Source organism: Rhinoraja longicauda, chromosome 18, assembly GCF_053455715.1.
Source record: "Rhinoraja longicauda isolate Sanriku21f chromosome 18, sRhiLon1.1, whole genome shotgun sequence".
Lineage (NCBI taxonomy): Eukaryota > Metazoa > Chordata > Chondrichthyes > Rajiformes > Arhynchobatidae > Rhinoraja > Rhinoraja longicauda.
In genome coordinates, this window is record NC_135970.1 from 40,134,529 (window position 1) to 40,158,786 (window position 24,258).

General features: G+C 42.7%; 1 protein-coding gene across 4 annotated transcripts; it reads right to left on the minus strand.

The window, feature by feature from the left end:
• Positions 1-397: 397 nt before the first annotated feature.
• On the minus strand, positions 398-20,921 carry tcp11l1 (t-complex 11, testis-specific-like 1). Of its 4 annotated transcripts, none has more exons than XM_078415555.1 (11): positions 20,824-20,921; positions 15,207-15,313; positions 13,846-14,049; positions 12,190-12,322; positions 10,120-10,240; positions 8,564-8,784; positions 5,535-5,671; positions 4,144-4,331; positions 3,867-4,048; positions 2,747-2,919; positions 398-2,278 (listed from the first exon to the last, which is right to left on the minus strand). In XM_078415555.1, the coding sequence occupies exons 3-11, from the start codon at positions 14,000-14,002 to the stop codon at positions 2,043-2,045; spliced, it is 1,548 nt and encodes a 515-aa protein (XP_078271681.1). In that variant the 5' UTR covers positions 14,003-14,049; positions 15,207-15,313; positions 20,824-20,921; the 3' UTR covers positions 398-2,042. The 4 variants fall into 4 exon arrangements, with proteins under 4 accessions (XP_078271681.1, XP_078271683.1, XP_078271684.1 ...); XM_078415557.1 differs by lacking the exon at positions 20,824-20,921 and adding an exon at positions 20,787-20,816; XM_078415558.1 differs by lacking the exon at positions 20,824-20,921 and adding an exon at positions 20,636-20,654.
• Between the last annotated feature and the right edge of the window lie 3,337 nt (positions 20,922-24,258).

Consider the following 24,258-nt stretch of genomic DNA (forward strand, 5'->3'; position numbering starts at 1 on the left):
AGACATTCTACAAAGGGAGGTGCAGTCTGCCGAGAGATGAACTGAGAGCAATGGATTTTTGGACTTTAAGGGAACCACAAGTGATCAATTAGAAATCAGTCAGGTCGTGGATCAACTATCAGTGAATAGTAGGATAGGACTGAAGCACAAGGTAGCACTACCTATCCAAATTCTTACACTAAAATTTGTCAGCTCATCAGATCTTTGATACATCAAACTCTAAACTTAAACATCTCTTTCCCACAACCCTCGAAAGGATAGGAGTTGGTGGGCAACAAATGGCAGAATCTTGCCCTTCCTGACCACGGCTTTCCTTTTACAATTATCACATCAGCACAAAATACCTGTGGTCAGAATCATTGTGCATCACTTGCATGAATTAAAAATATCCACTCTTTGCAAAACAACTACTGTCACTTGATGTACCTTTATTATACCACGATACATAGGTTTGCCTTTTTTTGTTTAAATACTATACATTATTACTGAAGGGTCTCGACCCGTAACATCACACATTCCTTCTCCCCAGAGATGCTGCCTGACCCGCTGAGTTACTCCAGCATTTTGTGTCTACCTATACATTATTACTACTGTACACTGCAAAGTTCTGGAAACATGCAGCTGCAAAAAAAAAAGCACCATTCTCAAGTTTTTACAAAATAAGTTAATAGCATTTACACAAGTAAAGTTCAACTTGCAGTCAGTACAATACCAATTCCATTGCCACAGGACACAAGAGGCAAGCACAATGCTCAGCAAGAAAGCTCCAATATTAGATCATGGCCAACAGTGGAAAAACACTTGAGTATCTCATTGTTTCTGAGTGACATAAATGCTTTCATTTTAAGATGGTTGTATTTAAAATGTGTTTATAGTGCATGAAAGCAAATTCAAGCATTATCCTCATCTGTAAACCTCTATAGTGTTTCCAACTCCAACACTAATTTAATTTCCAAAAGTGATGGTCATTTGCGAGCTGCTTGTATATTTAAATATATAAACAGTATAAGAAAACATGTGGCTGTATCTGAACAAACCTAGTTGGAGGCATACAGGAATATCATTTGATGCTTCTCAATGGGCATAAGAAGTTTCATTAAGTGCTCTTCCATTTTTCATACAATAACATTTTTGATGGTTTTCCAGATTGGATTTGATCCATAGTTGACAACAAAGTTGCAAATGTAGCTAGTTGATGGTGAGTTGGTAAAACTGGAATGCAGAATCAATATTAGGACTGCAAAAAGGTTTGAAGAGCTATAGCTGCATTCTAAAAGTAAGCACACAACAGTCTAAAAAAACATCAAGGATATCTTTTTTGCTATAGAGAGGTTTTCTGCTGATTACAGTCTATTTAAAGAGATGCATGTAAAAAAGGGTGTTTAGTTTAACGAGCCGTGAACAAGCAGAGATGGGATTCATGCTCGCGGACTGTACTGACGAGACTCAGCATTCATCAAAGACTCAAGGATTGCCAGAGAGGTCCAGTGAGCCACTTGCACTATTACCTATGCTTTGCAGTATCAACAGACCATGGCATTGTTTGGTGCCATGGGTCATCCTTTTCTTGATTAATTGATACCAACTAGAATTCCATTCATGATGATTAGCCGTGTGAAAGCCTATTGACAAGGGCATCTAATTTTGGACTTTATCCAATGACTTTGTGCCTCTGATGTTGTAAAGAGTCTCAAGATGCTTTCATCTGAGCTTTAGGGTAGGGGAACAAGGAGACGACAGATTTTGGTGAAAGATTATTCAAGTATAATGCAAGATTAATGTTATACCATAAGCGAATTTGATATTTGCGTAATAGCACAAATATTGTACACAAAGAGCAATGGCCAAGTGGCTTTAATTTAAGGACCCTCGTCCTACTCCCCACCAACCACACATTATCCCAAAGCAAGATACTTCTTCACAATCTTCCATCCCCAAAACAAAAGGAGAATGAAACCAGCTTAGTTTTTCCTTAAAGCATACAGAGACGCACGCAAATGCAAAGATCTTGTACAAATGTGCAATACTTTAATATATGATGGTCACTGTTCTGTCTCACTTGCCCCTGGAAGCAGTGTTTCATTCCTTTGGAGCACTTTAGCCAAGATGGTGTCGTAATAAGGATTGAAGACCAACTTGTTATAGTTTACAAGGTGAAGGAATCGGACAGTAATTTCCTCCAGCTCTTTTCTAATGGGGGCAAGTCCTCCAGGGACGGTGACTGATTTGGGATTGCTCGAAGAGAGATGCATCTTCAGAATAGTCTGGATCCGTAAATCTGGCAAAAAAGATAACAAACTGAAAGAGGAGTATTTCGGAAAGCAATGGCTAAAACTACTTAGAAACTGGCTTTTTATCGAACTGGAGCAACCAGGCCATATCATAGCCAAGAATGAAGGATTTAAATAAGATTCTCAACAAGTAAATAGAGACTGAAACAGATACAAAAGCTTTTCTACAATTACTATCAGAAAGTTATCTACCTGAACTGTCCAATTAAAAGCAGTGTTAATTTACGATCAAATATGCTGGAACACACCTCTTAAATGGGTAAGTAATTACCTCTTAGGTAAAAGGATTAGAATAAAAAAGGAAATGCTCTCCTGGTTTGAGACAGTCAATCACGCGAGCGGAAGAGAGGGTCGGTGGTGTCAGTCTACAAGCATGCCTAAACATTGACCAGCCTGGCACCAAATCAGGTACATTCCAAACACAGCATTTAATGCATTACATTGTGTATTCTTACCTATTAATTTTCGAACAGAGTTATCCGAACTAGATATGGCCTGGATTTGACCTTTCAATACCGCCTCTTTCTCAGTGGGTAGTAGTGGGAAACCGTGCTGAGATAAGCAGTTATTAACTTCCACACAGATCTGTTCACTCACACTGGTCATGGTCTCGGCAAGATGAAAGGAACTGCAAAAACAGTGAATATTTTGAAAGTGAAATTGAAAAAAAAATCAAAGGCGAAGTCCTTGGTTAATGTTTTCTTACATGAAAATAAACTGGAATTATTCAGAGGACATTCACAACACTGGGCGATTAGTCCTGATGAGAAGGGCAGAAGAGGTGTGAGAGATGCAAGAAAGGTGTCGGGAGAAGGTGACGTGGATGGTGAAGGATGAAGGAAGTCAGCGAGAATGGACGGGAGAGGGGCCGAGATAAAGTAGGAAGGAAGTTAATATAATAGAGGAAAAGGGAAAGCAGATGCAAAAAATAGGATATTGAAGGCCCAGGATATTTAAAGTCAGACCAGAACAAAGGGAGTCAGAGTTATGGACACATTTAAAGACACAGGGAAAGTATGAAGTTTTATCCACATGAAATATTGATGATTGAAACCAAGTCAGCATCATATTTTAAGGAATGTTCAAAAAGTAGAGGGATAAATAGAAACACCAGAAGGCCATTTGCTCCTCATGCCTTTCCTATGATTCAATTAGATCATGATTGATATTTCTCCTCAGTGGCACTTTCCTTCACTAACTTCATATCTCTGCTTAATATTTAAAAATCAATCCAGTTAACTTTCAGTGTGTTTTCCTTCTCGAACGTGTTCATTGAAACAAAAAGTTCATAAGATTGGGATTACTATTCAATTTGGGAATAGATAACAGCACTGATTAGATGGACTTCATCAGTCTGAAGAAGGGTCTCGACCCGAAACGTCACCATTCCTTCTCTCCAGAGATGCTGCCTGACCCGCTGAGTTACTCCAGCATTTTGTGATGCCTTCGAGATGGACTACACAGCTTGTTTCATTCAATCTGAAAGTGAATCTTTGAAATTAAGATTTAAATATTTTGTGAAAATCGTCTGGGTGGTACAATCCAAATCAACCCAGCACCCAATAGATCACTTACTGAGAATGCATGTCTGTCAATAAGGCTTTAATAATGCCCTTCAGTCGGTCCAGAAAGCCAGAGAGTCCTGATATGGCAGCGCCGGTCATGTTGTATACGACCAGCAGCACGGCTGCAATGAGGATCAACTGATTCAGCTCCTGTTGCATCTCCTTAAAGCGGGGTTGGTCCATCAGCACAGGCTAAGGAAAGAACAAAAAGACAGAAAATCACTCTGAGGACAAACTCTTGTATCTTCAACAATTGGTGCATACGGGGTGAGGAAATGGATGCCCACTTCTGGGAAGAGTCTGCTGGCATGATCCCATTGCAGTAATTTAACATAGGCGTGGTTTAACACTGAGGTAGGGTACAATGCCGATACATCTGTGGCACCAGCTGTGGCTCCATCAAGCACAGAGCCAGCAGAACTCAGGAGTTCACTTGCTGTCTCTTGCAACCATTCTGTAGCGATCTCCAGAGAACCTATGGCAAAAAAGGAAAATCAAGTCAGTTAAAACAAACTTACTTCAGAAATAGATGTCTTAATGCAGAATCTTCCAACTTTACAGAATTGAGAGTGCTTGCAATAGTCCAGTGGCAGAAATGTAAATATTTAGCAAGCATTTTGTTGCTCATTGTAAGGGGGAAGGAAATGTTAGTGGGTTCCCATTTGCTTTAATCGCATAATCAGTCTGGTCATTATAGTCATACAGCGTGGAAACGGGCCCTTTGTCACAACTCATCCATGACAACCAAGATGCCCTATCTAAACTAGTCCCATCTAGCTGCATTTTGTCCATATCCCTCTAAACCTTTCCTATCCATGGATCTGTCCAAGTGTGTTTTAAATGGTTTCACTGTACCCCTCAACCTCCTCGTGTGGCAGTTTATTCCATACACCCACCACCTCTGAGTGAAAACGTTGCCACTCAGGTTCCCATTAAATTTTTCCCCTCGCCTTAAACCTGTCCTCTGCTTCTTGATTCCCCTGGATAAAAGACTGCAATCAATTCTCCTCAGATATCACACTCGTGTTTATGTGGGTTGACCGTACTCTGTACTTCAAAAGTACTTTCCCAGCCTCAATGTCCTTTCTGAAGTCAGGAAAAGTCCAATGTTAATGTGATTTCTGCTAAATAAGGAAATGCACTGTTTTATAAGCCAGGAATGTGTAAGGCTTTGTGTAGAAAGGAACTGCAGATGCTTGTTTAAACGGAAGAATGATACAAAATGCTGGAGTAACTCAGTGGGACAGGCTGCATCTCTGGAGAGAAGGAATGGGTAATGTTTCAGGTCAAGACCCTTCTTCAGTCTGAATTCAAACATGTCAGAGACTAACAATCTGATCAATTAATTATTTCCCTGCAACAGTGTGACAAAGACACACCCTAATCACTGATTTATCCTTCTTCTGATTCTAATTGGCATGGAGAGCTAGTGCGGAAAATACCCAATGGAAATGATTTTATTAAAGATAGTTCTACCTACAAAGAGTGACCACAGTAATAATCATTATCAAATGATCCACCCATATTTCCTTTTACTTCCTCTACTTATATGAACAGCATTTATGTTGGTTATTATTTTATTTTAAAGTTCAGTTTTTATTAATCACAAATGATAAGCACAAGATTATCGAATAGTCTAGGTTGAACGTTAAGCCAAGAAATGACTCTTTATTCTCACCATGTTGTTTGTCAAAGAATTCCTGGAAGCACTTTCGCTCATAATCAACAGACTTTTCCATTAAATGTGGTCGGATACTGCTAATGGCAAAATTCGCCCAGTCAAGCTTCATTAGATCCAGCACAGCAAAAATCTCCCTGTAAAAACAAAATTCATGATAAACATAACTCATCTTTATCTTTTTAGGCTGCAGCAGTACAGCTGCAGTCTTGGGTATCACAACATTACACCTTAATGCACCCAGCTCAACGGCAGAAATAAGCGGGGCAAATCCATCATCATAATTGGAAGAAAAGGCATAAACAATTACATATTATTTTCTTTAAAAGGCACATTTGGACCAAATTATAATCATTTAAAAACTACTTTTTTTTTTCCAAAGTGCATTTGAGTCATTCTGTTCAAAACACACAGACATGTGCTTCACATCCAGGACTGGTCTTTCATTCTGCTTGGAAGCTGTGAGCTCTCCTTCACTCTGGCTTGAGAGCAGTGTTTGGGTCATGATGTAAAGCTGATGTGGCGAGTTGGGAGATGTATTCTGCGTTTCGATTTTGAACTCTTCTAAAAAGGCATCAGCCACCATTTCCTGACTGATAAACATCACAGAATTGCTACAGCACAGTAGGAAGTGATTCAGCCCATTAAGTCTGTTTAGGCTCATTACCGACCAATGCACTCAGTCCCTCCTCTTAACCTTGTAGTTTTACATTTAAAAAATATACAATTCTCTTTCAAGGCCAAAATCACACCATGGTGCAATGTATTCATAGACGATGCACGAGAGATCAGAACTATCACCTCTGGAAAAGAAAATCTTCATGTTACTTCGCGATCATCTGAAATGGGCGACACGGTGGCGCAGTGGTAGAGTTGCTGCCTTACAGCGAATGCAGCGCCGGAGACTCAGGTTCGATCCTGACTACGGGCGCCGTCTGTACGGAGTTTGTACGTTCTCCCTGTGACCTGCGTGGGTTTTCTCCGAGATCTTCGGTTTCCTCCCACACTCCAAAGACGTACAGGTATGTAGGTTAATTGACTGGGTAAATGTAAAAATTGTCCCTAGTGTGTGTAGGATAGTGTTAATGTGCAGGGATCGCTGGGCGGTGCGGACCCGGTGGGCCGAAGGGCCTGTATCCGCACTGTATCTCTAAATCTAAATCTAAAATTCACTTCAAATCAGGTCTTTAGTACCTTCAATATTGGGAAGTTTCCTTCTACTCACACTGCACTCATGAGGATTTTGTAATCTCAATAAAATCTTTTGTCAACCTTTCCAGTTCCAAGGAGACCATGCCAGATTCTTTTGGCTACACTCAGAGCTTAAACTTCTCAACCCTAACATCATCTTAGTACATTTCTATGCTCTCTCTAGGCGATTCACATTGATTGAATGATTGAAAGATGCAGCATGGACCATCAATCACACGTTCACACTAATTCTATGTAATCCATCTTTGCATCCAGTCACGAGACACAAGCTCAATTAATCAACAAACTGGATGTGAGAGGAAAATGGAGCACCCGGAGGAAATAGACACGGTCACAGAGAGAACATGTAAACTCTACACAGATAGCACTCGAGGTCAGAATCAAACCCAGATCTCTGGCGCTGTGAGGCAGCAGATTCACCAGCTGCACCACTGTGCTGCACTATTCCAATCCCTATCTCCTATTCTATCTTCCTATTCCAACTGTGGTACAACCAATGTTTATAAAAGTTCAACAAAACCTCAATATTAGCACTTATGAACCCCAGCATCATACATATAATTGCTTTCTCTAACTGTCCTACAATGATAAAGAAAATTATCTGCATATTAAATACCCACCACACTATCTCAGCAGAATGCTAAAACATTTTATATACAGCTATATTTTATGTATTTACTGCTTCAAGGTTTCACACACAGACACGCCCAAGTCTCTTTGTTCCTGTGGTCCCTTTAGAAGTGCAACTTGTAGTTGTTAATGTCTCCATTTTCTCTAAGTAACATAGTGCATCACTTCACAGTTTATGTGTTAAATTTTAGCTGCCATTACACCAGCCTACTTATGTTCTTTTGTGGTCTATTAATACCTCTTTTTTTGCCAAATTTCTCAGTCTTGTCATTTCCAAGTCTTGAAATCTTTGCCAGGAAGTACATTAGTCATTAATATGTATCAAAAGATCCTTGCAATCCCAACTATAACCAAACACGTGACCACAAACACAGCTGATACATTTGTTAGAATTTGCAGGAAATGAAATTTCTCACATTTCTGCCTCTAACATAGTCAAGAGTTTCCATGTTTGTGGAGAGAGGGGGAAGAAGGAAGAAATTGCATTGGTGCCATATAACTATGTTGCAAACTCCATTTTAAGTCTACTCATTGTGCCTGTCAAAATATATAGTTCTGATGCTCACAGGTTGTTTCACATTTATTTTCTTCAAATTTCTTATTCCGCAATTATTTTGTGACTTGAAATACTTGATTTCATAGCTGTTAGTATCCCACTTGGGGGCTATTATGAATCCAGAAATAAGACAGAATTTCCCAGTTTCTTTCACAATCGTATTTAAGATACAAAATTGGTCACTAATGAGGGGAGTGAAATGAACAGAAGGTCAGAAGGGATTATGTATTACATTAGTTTTCAATCGGACACCCAGTTGAATAAAACTTAAAATCCATGAATAAGTTTCACTTGTTATTAAGTTTATTTAGTTTAGTTTAGTTTCGAGATACAGTGCGGAAACAGGCCCTTCGATCCACCGAGTCTGATCGGACCAGTGATCCCCGTACACTTATACTCACACTATCCTACACACTTGGGACAATTTTACTGAAGCCAATTAACCTCCAAACTTGTACGTCTTTGGAGTGTGGGAGTAGAATCCGAAGAAAACCACACGGTCACAGGGAGATCATACAAACTCCGTACAGACACCACCCGTAGTCCGGATCAAACCTGGGTCTCCGGTGCTGCAAGGCAGCAAATCTACCGGTGCGCCATCGTGTATTAAATTATCAATACATAATCTTGCCTGAATAACAGAACCACGTCTAAGATGTTCCTGATGAGCTTGATGTCTTCATCCCTGATAGGGGCACAGAGAGTCCCCATCATACCAATAATGAAGTCAGCTAGTTTGGGGATGTTCAATGCTCCATTCTCAGCCTCCTGCTTGATGAGGTCCAGATCCAGAACTTCATTGATTTGGTTCCTTAACCTGGAGTGACCGGGCAGCAAGAATGAGAGTAGAGCCTGAAAGGTAATAGAGCTGAATCAGAAACTAGATGGAAGCATCCAAACTATTTATTTGAACACTTTCAATGTGAATATAACAAAATGTTTTTAAAAGACATGGGGATACCTTTTTACTGCCAAAACACTGGTATCATCTATGTAATAGCTATTTTATCTCGGAAATCCACAACTGAAAATTAATAATCATTTGCATATCATTAAACAAAAGTCCCTGACATACTTTTGAACTATTGGAGGGTCAAAGGAGAATAGGCCATGGATCAGATGGGTCCTGATCTTACGAAACAACAGAACAGCTTGAGTCACTGTTTGGTCTATTCCTGTTCCAATTCCTTATCTTCTTATTTTAATCATTGAATGGAAAAGCAAGAAAGAATTGGAGAAGGTTACTGAGAAATCTCAAATGATAATGGATATTTAGAACTGCTGTATACCAAGATTAGTAGTGGTTGCACCAATGGTATTTAAATGATATAACATTTATCTGATTCCAATTTTGAAAACTATTTCATCTAGCTCCATCTCCCATCCAGTTTGGTATTCACAACACATCATCATGTAAGCAGTTATAATTAATAGATACAAGAAAGCAGCTTACTGAACTTTGTAAATCGAATTGAAAATCTCCTCCCTCGTGACAGTGTCCTGGTCATGAAAGGTTAACCGTTTCTCTTTGCACGGAGGCTATTTGGCCTGCTGAGTATATCCAGTATTTTTAGTGTTACTTTGTAGATCATCGTTATCGATATAAACTGATCTCTGGTCATTCATTCATGTTACACAGTTTAGAGATTAAAACTAAACATGCTTTTCCCTTTTAGTCATGCAATTTTGAAACCAATTGCTTTCTCATGGCCAAGCTGAAACTAGGATTGGTCTAATTCCATATCTGGTTATGACAGGGATTATGAGAAATGTAAATCTGCAAATACCACTCCTGCACTACCTGTGCTTACTGTTCTATGTACTACCTGGCTGATTCATAATGTGAAATGTGTAATCCTCTGGAGAAAATGAGCTGCTAGAGGAAGTGGTTGGGGCAGATATAATAACAAAGACATTTGGACAAGTCATGGTGAGAAAAGGTTGAGAGGGATGTAGGCCAAACGCGGGCAGATGGGGTGATCTGAGATGGGGCACCTTGGTTGGCATTGGCGTGTTGGACCGGAGGGCCAACAATATGCCTTTATCAGCCCACTATCACCACCTCCTCCGGAGGGTAAAGCACCAAGGTCGAACAGGATTTGCTCTTCTAAATACTATTTCTAAACAACTGTTTACAGTATCAAACTGAAATGGATGGTGCACCATAATCCCGACGTAAAATCTTACCTCTTTAATCTCAGATAGGAGCTTGATTGCATGGTCGTAAACTGGTGGATCCTCGTTTAGCTGGGCTTGTAAACAATCCCAAAAGGCTTTTTTCATAATATCTTCAACCGTCTTCTCAAAACTGTTGACATGAATATTGATTTCTCTCACTTCAGGAAGCCCCAGCATTCCCTCTCCATCTATCCCTCCCCCGCCCGTCACACCAGCTTCTCATTCTCACCCTACAAACAGCTAACAATGGCCTGTTTCCTTTATCATCGTTACTTTTTTACATATCTTTTATTCATTGTTTTTTATCTCTCCACATCATCGTCTATATCTCTCATTTCCCTTATCCCTAACCAGTCTGAAGAAGGTCTCGACCCGAAATGTCACCCATTCCTTCTCTCCAGAGATGCTGCCTGTCCCAGTGAGTTACTCCAGCATTTTGTGCCTATCTTCTACATGATAGCAACTATTAATTAGTTATAGTCACTCTCTGCTTTAATATATATGTATTTTTTGGTTCTATAAATGCAATTTTGATCCCATTAAATTCGATATTATAGGCTATCTTGGTCAATTAATTGAGGAAGCTACTCATCTGTCTATCGATTTAGCAAACTTTTATATTTCTTTTTCTATAGGAAGGGTGTCCATATCTCTTCAATTGTAGGCAGTCCCTCGGCATCAAGGGTGACTTGGTTCCAAGATAGTTTTGTGACTTCTCACGCGACTGATGAGACTTAAGTAGGAACCCAGACCCATGCACGAAGGGGGCAGGAGATGGGCAGGGCAAGTGGGTAAGAAGGAACTGCAGATGCTGGTTTACACCGAAGATAGACACAAAAAGCTGGAGTAACTCAGCGGGACAGGCAGCATCTCTGGAGAGAAGGAATGGGTGACGTTTCGGGTCGAGACCCTTCTTCAGTCAGGGCAAGTGGGTAGATAGACTGAAGTGGTCTGTTCCTTACAACGCATTCCCTGCATGGACCCAAGGTCCATGTTCCATGTTGCCTGTCAGGCAACATCTCAATCTGGTTTGGGAACAGCACTGGCCAGGACAGGAAGGCCCTGCGGAGAGTAGTGCATTCGGCAGAACGCACTATGGGAACTACACTCGCCCCCCTGCAGGACCTATACATCAGGAGGTGCAGATCAAGAGCAAGCAAGATTATGGGGGACCTCTACCACCCCAGCAACGGACTGTTCCAGCTGCTACGGTCAGGCAAACGCCTCCGCTGTCACGCTGTGAAAACGGAGAGGATGAGACGGAGTTTCTTCCCACAGGCCATCAGGACTGTTAACTATTATATCTCCAGGAACTAAATTTCTTTTTTCTGTATTAATTTAAACTTTTATGCTGTAATTGTAATTATTTTGCACAATCCGCAGGCATTGCCACTTTCATTTCACTGCACATCTTGTATGTGTATGTGACAAATAAACTTGACTTGACTTGAGGGTCTCAATACCATGCCAAATGTATCTTTCCTTCTTTGAATGGCCATGCCGGACATTCCCAGGGGTCACTCTTTGGAAGAGTGTCTGTATCTTGGAGAGGCAGTGATCTGAAGATAGGATTGCTCTTCTTAGATTAGAATAGGTTTAACCAAGTTGTTCAACATGATGGGGCTTTGATGGAACACAAAGGAAAAACTGTTTCCCATGGCAAGTAGGTCAGTGACTAAAAGTCAAGGATTTAAAATAATTGGGAAATAAATCAGAGGTGAACTTGGGGAAAAGGTTTTAAAACAGAAGGCTTTTCCCAACCAGACATTGGATGAGTTGGAGTCAGGTTTCAACATCTCCCATCACCCAACCCACATGTTTCATGTTTTAAAAAGAATTATGTAATTATGTCACAGTGACCACAAACAGAAAAGTTCAGTTTACCCTAAATTAGCCTTGGCCAAGCTTTGTTTCGGAAATAATTGGCAATTATCATTGAAACCAAATGAAGAATCAGATTCAATCATTTTAATTTCAATAATTTTGGTTGTAACCTAATTGATGTATTGACAAGAACTAAAAATGTGGGATTACAAAAGCTACAAAATAAACAACTTCTGTTCTATTGAAAAAAGGTACCTGCTCTCTGGTAAACCCCGCTGTTTGATTACAAAACTTTCATCGACCACGATCTCATGGGCTAGAGCCATGTTGCAAACCCCTTTTCCAGTCTCAATTAATTCCTCTGCTGATACCAGATTGGGGGAAACAGCTAGAATCACAAATAAAAACAATGATGTCATGGCATGTTCATACTTCAATACCATATATCCTTTACATTCTTAAAAATATGCAAGATGGTAATAGGTCCCTTAGCTTACGCTAACATCACTCCTTGGGTAGTGGAATGCAAGGTCTGGTTTAACAAGAAAATCTGAAACACTAATTGGTTATTGAATGCCACAAACTAGCGGAACAAAGCATTAAGGCTCTGTAATATTAAACATCTATTCAATTCGTAATTAGATAGACCACGAGAAGAAAACTAAATAATCATATCTTTCTACTAATCTGTTCACCTCCCACAGCACAAGAAATTATTTAAAATAAAATCTATATATAATACTAAACTCTCATCTTGTTTGTACCCCCGTTTGTTTGTTTGTGCGGTTTGTTTGGGTTCGTTCATTCGGAAATACAGCGAAAACGATAGCGCAACAATTTTAGGCCCACCCTACTCACCATTCCCCCGCAGTCTCAATAAATCAACTTTTGTTACTTTTTTTTTTTTTAATTACTTAATAAACTTTAATGAATGCGCCTCCCCCCCCCCCCATCGGGAGGACCACCGCCCGCCCCGGCGTGCCCCGCGCCTGACCTTCCTCCCGTGCAGCATGGCGGCAGAGGGTCCAACAAGATGGCCGTAGCCGCCGTTCGCCGCAGAAGAGCGCTGGCCACAAGGGTACGAGGTGAGTGGCTCCCTCTCCACCTCCCTGTCCCCCCTTGCCCGCCCACACCCCCGGGCGACACTCCCTGCCCGGCAACGGGTCCACGGATCGTCAGTTGGGGGAGGGTCACCGGGCCCGCAGGAGAGGTTTGCACCCAACAGGTTCACGTCAGTCTAGTGTAACTTAAATATTATCAACATCCTATTTTCAAATTTAAATATTCTAAACATTCCATTTTTAACACCTCATACGTGGCTTTGGAAGTTTATGAAGCAGTAATTTTTTTCAATGCAACGGGAATTGTATTTATGCAGTGACATAATAACAAGAACAATTTATTCTAATAATATGTGTTTGCTATTTCATTCCCTTTTGCAATACGTTTCCATGTAATCTTACTAAATTATGTATTGATTTAGATTAGTTTAGTTAAGAGATACAGCGCGGAAACAAGCCCTTCGGCCCACCGAGTCCGCGCCGACCCCGCATATTAACACTATCCTACACACGCTAGGGATAATTTTCAATTATTCCAAGGCAATTAGCCTACAATCTACACATCTCTGGAGTGTGGGAGGAAACCAGAGGTCCCGGAGAAAACTCACGCAGTTCACGGAGTGAACGTAGAAACTCCGTACAGACAAGCACCAGTCATCTGTTGCTGTAAGGCAGCAACTCTATCGCTACGCCACCTATTTCTGTGTTGGTAATTTAGAATTTGCAGAGCAGTTCACAAAGAGAGGAAAACAAAAATGCTTTATATTAAATACCATTCATGTTCTTCCTTTAATTTCCAACTGTGGTCCTAGACGTGAGTCAAGACCGAGATGTGTGAATACAAACTTACAAGGGAGAGTGTTTCCACTGCAGGCGATTTCAGTGCCTGGTCTCATTTGATGATGTAGATTCTCGGCTTCTGCATCCCTCTGCCTACTATGATGTGTACCCACTGGGTCTTCTTCCTCCCGGTTCCCTTCCTGTGGTTTCTCTGGTTCCAAAGGCATGTTTGATGCTCTTCAAGTATACTTCATGCAGCTTTTTGACTTAGAACCTGTAAAAGACAGCAGCTTTGAGCTCTGCTGATCATAATTCCTGCTTCACTCTGGGGACTTGTAAAAAACCCCCAGTGTGGTATTCCACTCAGAATACAATTCCGTAGCCATCCACAAAATTAAGCAATTGGGATCGGGAACTATTTCAGTGATATATTCGGCTAAGCCAAAATGGTTTCAATAGTTTTCAATAAATTGTGTAAAAATGACTGTAAAAAACATTTCAAACAGGACTTTGGCAATTGAGTTATAATTCAACAGGAACGTACATTTGCAGTTATAGATTAAAGACTGTTCCATCTTGAAGAGTTAATGCAATATTTTGGGGTGGTGGTGGAGATAGATATGATAGTGAGTTTAACAGGCACAGAGAAGTGCAAGGAATGGAAGAATATGGATCCTGTACGGGAAGATGAGATCAGTTTAACTTGCCATTATATTCGGCGCAAACATTGTGGGCCGAAGGGCCCATTCCTGTACTGTTCTATGTTCTAAAATGGCCATAATAATGGTATAAAGGGGACATTTCTGGAGAAATGGACAACTGTGTGATTATAAATCTTGTATTGGTCAGAGAAACCACCTCCTCTGTCTCATTTTAGTCTCATTTGTTTTATTATCCTAGGATCTCAAGTTTTGGTCCACAACCCAACAGTGTCGGTTTTTGTAACCGGCATCGGCTCTCCCTTGTGTCTGGTATCTATTTTGTACCCATCCCATCTCATCTTTAAAGGATTCCGGTTGGACAATTTTATTACCAATTTTCAATCCCAATTCACCTGCCATGTCACTTTTTAACTCACAGAAGTCGGTGCCAGATCGTGCCGACTCTTTACATGCTCTTCCCAGAGGAACTACTTCATTTGATGCAATCGCAATACTCTTTTAAATCTCTTTTCTAACTATATGCAGCACTCCATGCGTTCCCCTTTGCTCTACCTATTGTAGTCGAGTTTGACGTGATTGTATTTATATACAGTATTATCTAATGTGATTGGATAGCATGTAAGACCACTGTTCCGTGGTATACGTGACAATAATAAACCTAAACTTATTCAAGTTAACTAGTTCAGCATTTGATTCATTTTTGTTCAGTCCCATTATTATTCTAAACCTATTATTTTGATTAACATTCCGCAAAACATGTACTACTTGCCAGACTTCATTCCCTAGAATCCAGCACTCTTTGTTTCTTTGAGATGAAAATACACTGATGAAGACACTTCTCCTGTACACGTGCACAATACCATGGATAGTGGGAATCTGAAATAGAGAGAAAGTGCTGTAAATATTCAGTAGCTGAGCCATCATTTCTGTACTGAAAAAATAGTGAGCTAAGTGACTGCCTAAGCTGTGTTTGATCGAAGATAGAGATAGATGATGCTGGAGTAACTCAGCGGGTCAGGCAGCATCTCTGGAGAGGAGGAATAGGTGATGTTTCGGGTCGAGACCCTTCTTCAGACTGAGAGTCAGGGGAGAGGAAAATTAGAGGTATGAAAAGGTTCAAAACAAAGCGGAGCTGGCACCGATGACCACGGAAAGGTGGAGCCCACAATGATCCATTCTTGGCTGTGGAAGAGGTGATAAAAACTGGGAATTAACAGTGAAACTAGCAGGACGCCTAGGGCAGAGGAAGGACGGAGAGAGAGGGAATGCAAACGTTCATACTGCTGGGTTGTAAGCTGCCCAAGCGAAATGTGAAGTGCTGTTCCTCTAATTTGTATGTGGCTTCACTCTGACAGTGGAAGAGGCCCAGGACAGAAAGGTCAGCATAGGAATGGGAAGGGGAGTTAAAATGTTTGGCAACTGAGAGATCTAGTAGGCCAAGGTGGACTGAGCGTAGGTGTCGATGGCTGTTGCTTCAATGTCCTTCAGCCCTACAATCCTCCACGATTCCTGCATCTATCCTTGTCTAGCATCAAGCCCATCCATATTTCTTCAGCAGGTACTGACAGCTGTGCATTTGCTACTTAAACTCTCAACTCTGAAATTCACTCTTAATCTTGTGAACCAAAACTTGACACCGTATATGTGCCATGTAACAACAGCACTTTGCTGTTTATTTTGGTGATGTTAGTTATGCTGTTGGTTCAACATCTAAAAATGTTTTTAAACAAAAAATGCACCTTGCATTCAACAGGTATAATGATAGAAAAATAGCAGTCTATTTGTAAGCAGCAAGATCTCACAAACCACCAAGTGAGAATGAATGTGAATGAAGAATGTGCAAAAGGCCAAGACACAGATTTTGAATGAAGAGTAAACAAAAGGCCAAGACACTGGGAAGAAATCCATTACTCTCTATGGAAGAGGGGCATTGATTATTCATGCTACAATCTAATGTTAGTAGCACTTCCAAGATTACAGCATTCTTCCTGTACTCAATCAGCCAGCTACATGAGTTTTACATGCTCAAGTCACTAAGATAGTAACAATAGTAATTTGTCAACCCTGAACATCTAACACTCATTGTTATCACTGCCCTGCTCATGATTATCCTCATATCCTTTTCTGAACTCACTATCTTCCACGTCCTTCACTTTGGTGAAGATTGACAAAAAATATTCATTTAGGACCTTGCCCATATTGTTTCCCCTCATTTAAGATTGCCTCTTTAGTCTCTGAGGGGACCCACTTTTCCCTTAGGTACTCTTTCATTCGATAGATATAATTTGGTGTTTGGTGTATCAGGCACAATTCCCCAAATTGGAAAGTTTTTCACTGTACCTCGGTACACGTGACAATAAACTAAACTGATAATCTAAACTGGGCATGAATGTAAGAGGTATGTTTACAGACAATATGATTTTTTTGGTGTTATGCAGAGCAGGAAAGGTTAGCCAAGGTTATATAAGAATATTAAATTAGATGAAGAGACATACAGAGCATTGGCATTTTGAATTTAATCCCAAGTGCAAGGTGATGCTTTTTGGGAAGTCAAATAAGGATAGGATATAAACGGTAAATGGTAGGGAACGAAAGAATGTTAATGAACACAGGGACTTTGGGGTTTTTCTATTGTTTCCTTAAAGTGGCTGTGAACAAAGTATATAACATGCTTGCTTTCATTGGTCAACTCACCCGCTGAGTTACTCCAGTATTTCATGTCTACCTTCGGTGTAAACCAGCATCTGCAGTTTCTCCCTGTACACTGTCATGTTCTCAGTTCAGTTATAGAGATGAGTTTAACTTGGCATTTTGTAAAAATTTGTAAAAAAATTGTAAAAAACCTTTATTGTCACTACACAAAGTACAGCGAAATTAAAGCAGTCCAGATGATGCAATCACACACAGCAGACAGTACAAAGGATAAACCTTTATCCATAACAAGCTAAACCTAATCTACTGAATTAAACAAACTGACCTCTAATACAATATAGACAAAACAATTACAATACGGTCGAGGTAGTGTACAGTGCAATCAAGACAGCAAGTTATTGCACAGCAATGAGAGCTAACATATTGCAAGTGCCGTTTAAAAAAAAAAGTTTTTTTAAAAATAATGTAATTAAATATAAGGTGCGGTCGGTTGTAACATGTAATAAGTTTAGCAAATGTCAACAATATAAGTGCAGTAGAATGTAAACTTGTATTAAATTGAGGCTTATGTTTTCAGACAAGTAACTGACAGTGTTCCGATCAGTTCCGTTCCTTCCCTTCAGTTTTATGTGAGTGTCTGGCAGTGTTCAGCTCACGTATGACACTGGGGTAGAAACTGTTCTTGAGTCTATTAGTCCGTGATGTAATGGACCTGAACCGTCTACCAGAGGGCAGCAGTTGGAGCAGCTGATGACCAGGGTGGGAAGGATCCCTCAGGATGTTGGCTGCTCTGCTGAGGCAGCGGAGGGAGTAAAGTTCCTCTAGAGAGGGCAGTGGGCAACCAATGATTTTCTTTGCAGAGTTGATGACCCTCTGAAGGGCTTTCTTGTTTGCCTCTGAGCTGCTGGTGTACCACATAGAAATACAGTACGTCAGCACACTCTCGATGGTGCAACGGTAGAAAGTCACTAGCAGCTGCTCTTGCAGGTTGTTCTTCCTGAGGATCCTCAGAAAGTAGGCCGCTGCTGTGTCTTTTTGACTGCCGCTATGGTGTTTGTGGTCCAGGAGAGATCCTCAGCAATATGCGTGCCCAGGAACTTGAAGGCAGGGACCCTTTCCACACAAACCCCGCTGATATGCAGTGGTGTGTAGCCCATATTGTGTCTTCGGAAGTCTATTATGAGTTCTTTTGTCTTGGAAGGATTCAGAGCCAGATTGTTTTCCGCACACCATCCTATCAGTTTTTGGACTTCATCTCTGTAGGCTGTCTCGTCGTCTCCTGAGACGAGTCCAACCACAGTCGTGTCATCCGCAAACTTGATGATGGCGTTGGTAGGATGAGTGGGGGTGCAGTCATGGGTGTAAAGGGCGTAGAGAAGAGGGCTCAACACGCATCCTTGTGGGCAGCCGGTGCTGATTGTGAGAGTGGAGGATGTGTGAGGGCCTAATCTGACCATCTGGGGCCGATTGGTCAGGAAGTCCTTAATCCAGTTACAGATAGATTGGGAGAGTCCTAAATCAGTTAGTTTAGAAACCAGTCTGTCCGTACAGTACAGTCAAGTACAGCCAAATTTTTCGCAAGTATGGTGAGGTGCTCCTTGTTTTATGTTAAAGTACAGATAGGTACTTGGTAGGTGAGGTGTGGATGATTATATGGGCAAACACAAAATAACTCAGCAGGTCCTGATTTTCTGCTTTCTGCTGCACAACCGCCAACAGCTGGGCCATCTGTTGCAGGTTTCGCTCGCGTGGGTACTGGTTGCAAAAGGGTTATTTAAATTTTTATGTGGGCAAGTTTGGTGAGATGATCCATGTCCAAGTCGTCGAGCTGTGACTTGAAGAGTGACAAGGTTGGTGCACATCTGGTGGTGCCGGGAAGGATGTTCCACTCTGGGATAGTCAGTCCATGGACATAGTGACTGGAGGTGGCTATCTTTGTTTGACAATAGACAATAGATGCAGGAGGAGGCCATTCGGCCCTTCGAGCCAGCACTGCCATTCAATGTGATCATGGCTGATCATTCTCAATCAGTACCCCGTTCCTGCCTTCTCCCCATACCCCCTGACTCCGCTATCCTTAAGAGCTCTATCTAGCTCTCTCTTGAATGCATTCAGAGAATTGGCCTCTGACAACTCTGACTGAAAAAGGTTTTTCCTCATCTCCGTTCTAAATGGCCTACCCCTTATTCTTAAACTGTGGCCCCTTGTTCTGGACTCCCCCAACATTGGGAACATGTTTCCTGCCTCTAACGTGTCCATCCCCTTAATAATCTTAAGCCCGGTGGTATGAACGTCGACTTCTCCAACTTCAGATAGCTCCTCTGCCCCTCCCTTCCCCTCCTCCTTCCCAGATCTCCCTCTATCTTCCTGTCTCCACCTATATCCTTCCTTTGTCCCGCCCCACCCCCGACATCAGTCTGAAGAAGGGTCTCGACCCAGAAACGTCACCCATTCCTTCTCTCCCGAGATGCTGCCTGACCTGCTGAGTTACTCCAGCATTTTGTGAATAAATCCCTTAATAATCTTATGCGTTTCGATAAGATCTCCTCTCTTTGCTCTAATTCTAGTATAAATGAAGTGTGACCTGAGGACTGTGTTGTACATATTCTGGGTATTGGATGGCATGAAGTGAGAGATGTTACTACTAGGGATGATGCCATGGGTCTCTTTGTAGACAGACAGTACATCAGCGGGCATTGCCTTTGTTGTGTCGTGACTCCAGCGACTCCAGCCCAGCCCAACCCAGCCCAACCCAACCCAGCCCAGCCCAACGCAGCCCAGCCCAGCCCAGCCCAGCCCAGCCCAACGCAGCCCAGCCCAACCCAACCCAGCCCAGCCCAACGCAGCCCAGCCCAACGCAGCCCAGCCCAACGCAGCCCAGCCCAGCCCAGCCCAGCCCAACCCAACCCAACCCAGCCCAGCCCAACCCAGCCCAGCCCAGCCCAGCCCAGCCCAACCCAACCCAACCCAGCCCAGCCCAACCCAGCCCAACCCAGCCCAACCCAACCCAGCCCAGCCCAACCCAACCCAACCCAGCCCAGCCCAGCCCAACGCAGCCCAGCCCAGCCCAACCCAGCCCAGCCCAACCCAGCCCAGCCCAGCCCAACCCAACCCAACCCAGCCCAGCCCAGCCCAACCCAACCCAACCCAGCCCAGCCCAGCCAGGGCGGTTTAACAAATCGGAGACGCTTGACATCTCTGGAGAAAAGGAATAGGTGACGTTTGGGGTCGAGACCCTTCCTCTGTGTATTTGTACGTGAGGCGGGCGCTGTGCTCGTGTGTTTTTGTGCCCACAAAATGATGGAGGAACTCAGCGGGACTGAGTGGTGCAGCAGAGGGGGCAAGGCCTCCCGCCCAGACCACCGGCTCCAACAGCCCGGGCCGCCCGCCCGCCTCACCGGCCGCTGCCATTTGTCCATTCGTCCGATGCCCCTCAGCAACCTGCCCGCCCGCCCGCACCGCCGCCCGCTCACTCGCTCACTCACCCACCCACTGCGCCCGCACACTCCGCGCCCGCCCGCATCGCGCCGCCGTCCGCTCACTCACCGCGCCCGCCCGCACCGCCGTCCGTCCGCTCACTCACTGCGCCCGCCCGCACCGCCGTCCGCTCATTCACTCACCGCGCCCGCCCGCACCGCCGTCTGCACACTCCGCCCCCCCCCGCATCGCGCCGCCGTCCGCTCACTCACTCACTCACCGCGCCCGCCCGCACCGCCGTCCGCTCACTCACTCACCGCGCCCGCCGTGTCCGCTCCCCGCTATCCCGAGACGCTCCGCCCGGCGACCGTTTATTTATGGAAGTGACCAGCCGGAAATTGAGGAGGGGGTTCCCGCTCGGCCTTATGGGAATTGTAGTTGGAAATCGAAAGGCTCTCGTGACGTCAGCTGGAGAACTGAAGGAGCTGCAGGTGCAGGTACAAAGTGCTGGAGTAACTGCAGGTGCAGGTACAAAGTGCTGGAGTAACTGCAGGTACAGATACAAAGTGCTGGAGTAACTGCAGGGGCCAGGGCAGGCAGCATCACTGGAGAACACGGACAGGTGACCTTCCGTCAGTCTGATTGTGGAGTGGAAGGTAGCTGGATGGATAAAGGTCAAAGATGAAGACATACAAAAGTGTGAGACAAGGACGGAAGAAGACACACACACACACAAAATGCTGGAGTAACTCAGGGGGACAGGTTTAAATTCAAGATTGATACACATCTCTTCCATTGTTATCTCACATTTTTTGTGCCTTCATCTCCAGCCTTTGACCAACCATGTACCTTTCAAAATCCCCACTCACCTGTATACTCCCCACCCCCATTGGGAAGGGTCCCAACCCAAAACCTCACCCATCCATGTTGTCTGCTGAGTTACTCCAGCATTCCAAAAGGAGATCTAGTCCCAGTGAAGGATTTACAGCTATGCAGGATTTACAAAGAATGTCTCAATGTAAAGTTGGGAAGGTCAACAATAAAGAAGCCACCTGTGGTGGCCATTTCTGATAATCGATCCAACTATTTTTGGAAATACACCAAAAGCAACATGGACCACCTCTTGCACGGCCTGGACTATTTCTTTTCTAATTGTGCTATGCACAAATCTTTTTGCAACCTTTATAATCTTCATTGTCTTGTAGAATTTGTAATTTATATATAAGTTTTGATGTATTGTTTGAGTGCATGTGCCTCTGATGCCGTTTTAAGCACCTCCCAGGCAGTTAAGGAAATAAAGTCAATGAGAAAAGGAACAATGATTCTTCTCTTTACCTACATGTAACATCTGGCTGTACTCACACTTGGAAGGTTTCAATTAATAGACAATAAACAATAGGTGCAGGAGGAGGCCATTCGGCTCTTCAGTCATTCAATGTGATCATGGCTGATTATTCTCAATCAGTACCCCGTTCCTGCCTTCTCCCCACACCCCCTGACTCCGCTATCCTTAAGAGCTCTATTTAGCTCTCTTGAATGCATTCAGAGAATTGGCCTCCACTGCCTTCTGATGCAGAGAATTCCACAGATTGACAACTCTGATTGAAAAAGTTTTTCCTCATCTCAGTTCTAAATGGCCTACCCCTTATTCTTAAACGGTGGCCTATCAAAATCCCCACTCACCTCCCCACCCCCATTCGGAAGGGTCCCAACCCAAAATTTGTATTCTGGTAAGGACTGCGCAGAATAATCCCATTGAGAGATTTGCTAGGACAAAAAGATATTTTACAGTTTGGAAACCATTGGAGTGTTTCCAGTCTTCCTGGAGTGTAATGCAATGATATGCAGGGGAGTACAGGACTCAGAACCTACGTTATTAACTAGTTTTACACACAAACTACCAAATGCAGTGCAAAACTGAACTGTGTTTGTGCTTTAACGACCAAATCAATATCAATCTGCACTGGTACATTATGGCAAGCATTAGGAAGTCCAAAGCCAGTTCCTACAATAACTCCAACTTCACAGCCCTAACCAGAATATTTGGAAACACCTTGCATATTTAAGCAAAGCTCTGATTTTGGATCCTATATCAACATTATTATTGAGCAACTCTCCTTTTCCCCTACTTCACCTCTGGACTGTAACAAAGTAGGCTATTGAACTAATACCAATAAGTCTCCAGATCAGTGATCAAGAAAAGGTCAAATCCCACTGAATCATGAAAATTATATTCAATAATTCAACTATCATGTCAATAAAATATTTCTTAACCGCAATTCATTAACTTCCTTCAGGGCAGATATTTCCTTCTGTCATTTGGACTGTGACGCAATTCAATATAGTTGACATCGAACCACTTTCTGCAATGCTCAGGGACATTTAGGAAAAGACAATAAACATTGTCTTGTCAGCTTCAACTTCTTCCCATAAACAAAGTACACCACTGCTCATTTACTGTTGAATCTGATCCCTAGATTTGTTACCTTCTCTTAAGCTTTTAATCCTGGTTCATGCCCTTTTTGGAAACTGCCCATTTCATAATTCACCACATCTCAGTCTATTGTCCATACACACAAGTATGGTGATTGAGGCACAATGAAAATCTTGCTTGAAGCAGCATCACAGGCACATACACTCAGACAATACATCAAAACAAATATATAAATTACAATTTCTACAATGAAGATTATAAAGACTGCAAAAAGATTGTGCATAGCACAATTAGAAAATAAATAGTCCATGCTGTGCAAGAGGTGGTCTTGCAACATATTGCTTTGTGGCTGAGATAGGATTAGGGTAGAGTGAAGGGTCTTGACCCAAAGCAGACTGATGAAGGGTCTCCATCTGAAATGTCACCTATTCCGTTTCTTTAGAAATGCTGCCTGATCTGTTGAGTTACTCCTGCGTTTGCAGTTCCTTCTTACACAGTATTAGCGTTGTGCAGGTCACCTCTAGAACCTGATAAAAGTAGGAAAGTAACTGTTCCCGAGGCCGGTGGGGGGATTTCAGGCTTGTGCACCCCTGCTCTATGGTAGCCCAGATGGTGGGAATCCTTGATGGGTGCTGTCTTCCTGAGGCAGTATCTCATGTAGATGCTTTCCAATGGGGTGTGTGTGTATGTGTGGGGGGGGGGGGGTTCTGTGCCCATGATAGATCAGGCAGAATCATCATCGCGTTAGAGACCATCACATAGTGTCAGAGGCACAGTGTCCATTGTGGAGCCAGAGTCCATCACTCTCTGCAGACTCTTGTATTCCTGACTAGGTCAGGATATAACCACTCAGGATATTATCCACAGTGCATCTATTCATTGGAGTTTTGTTTTTTTTAAAACACTACAACTCCTTAAGATCACAAGTTATAGACAATAGGTGCAGGAGTAGGCCATTTGGCCCTTCGCGCCAGAACCACCATTCACAATGATCATGGCTGATCATCCACAACCAGTACCCCGTTCCTGCCTTCTCCCCATATCCCTTGACTCCGTTATCTTTAAGAGCTCCATCTAACTCTCTCTTGAAAGTATCCAGAGAATTGGCCTCCACTGCCTTCTGAGAATTCCAGATTCACAACTCTGGGTGAAAAGTTCTTCCTCATCTCAGTTCTAAATGGTCTACCCATGATTCTTAAACTGTGGCACCTGGTTCTGGACTCCCCCAACATCAGGAACACGTTTCCTGCCTCTAGCATGTCCAATCCCTTAATCATATATCAAGTTCTATATTTTTAGGCACTAGAAAACACATCCT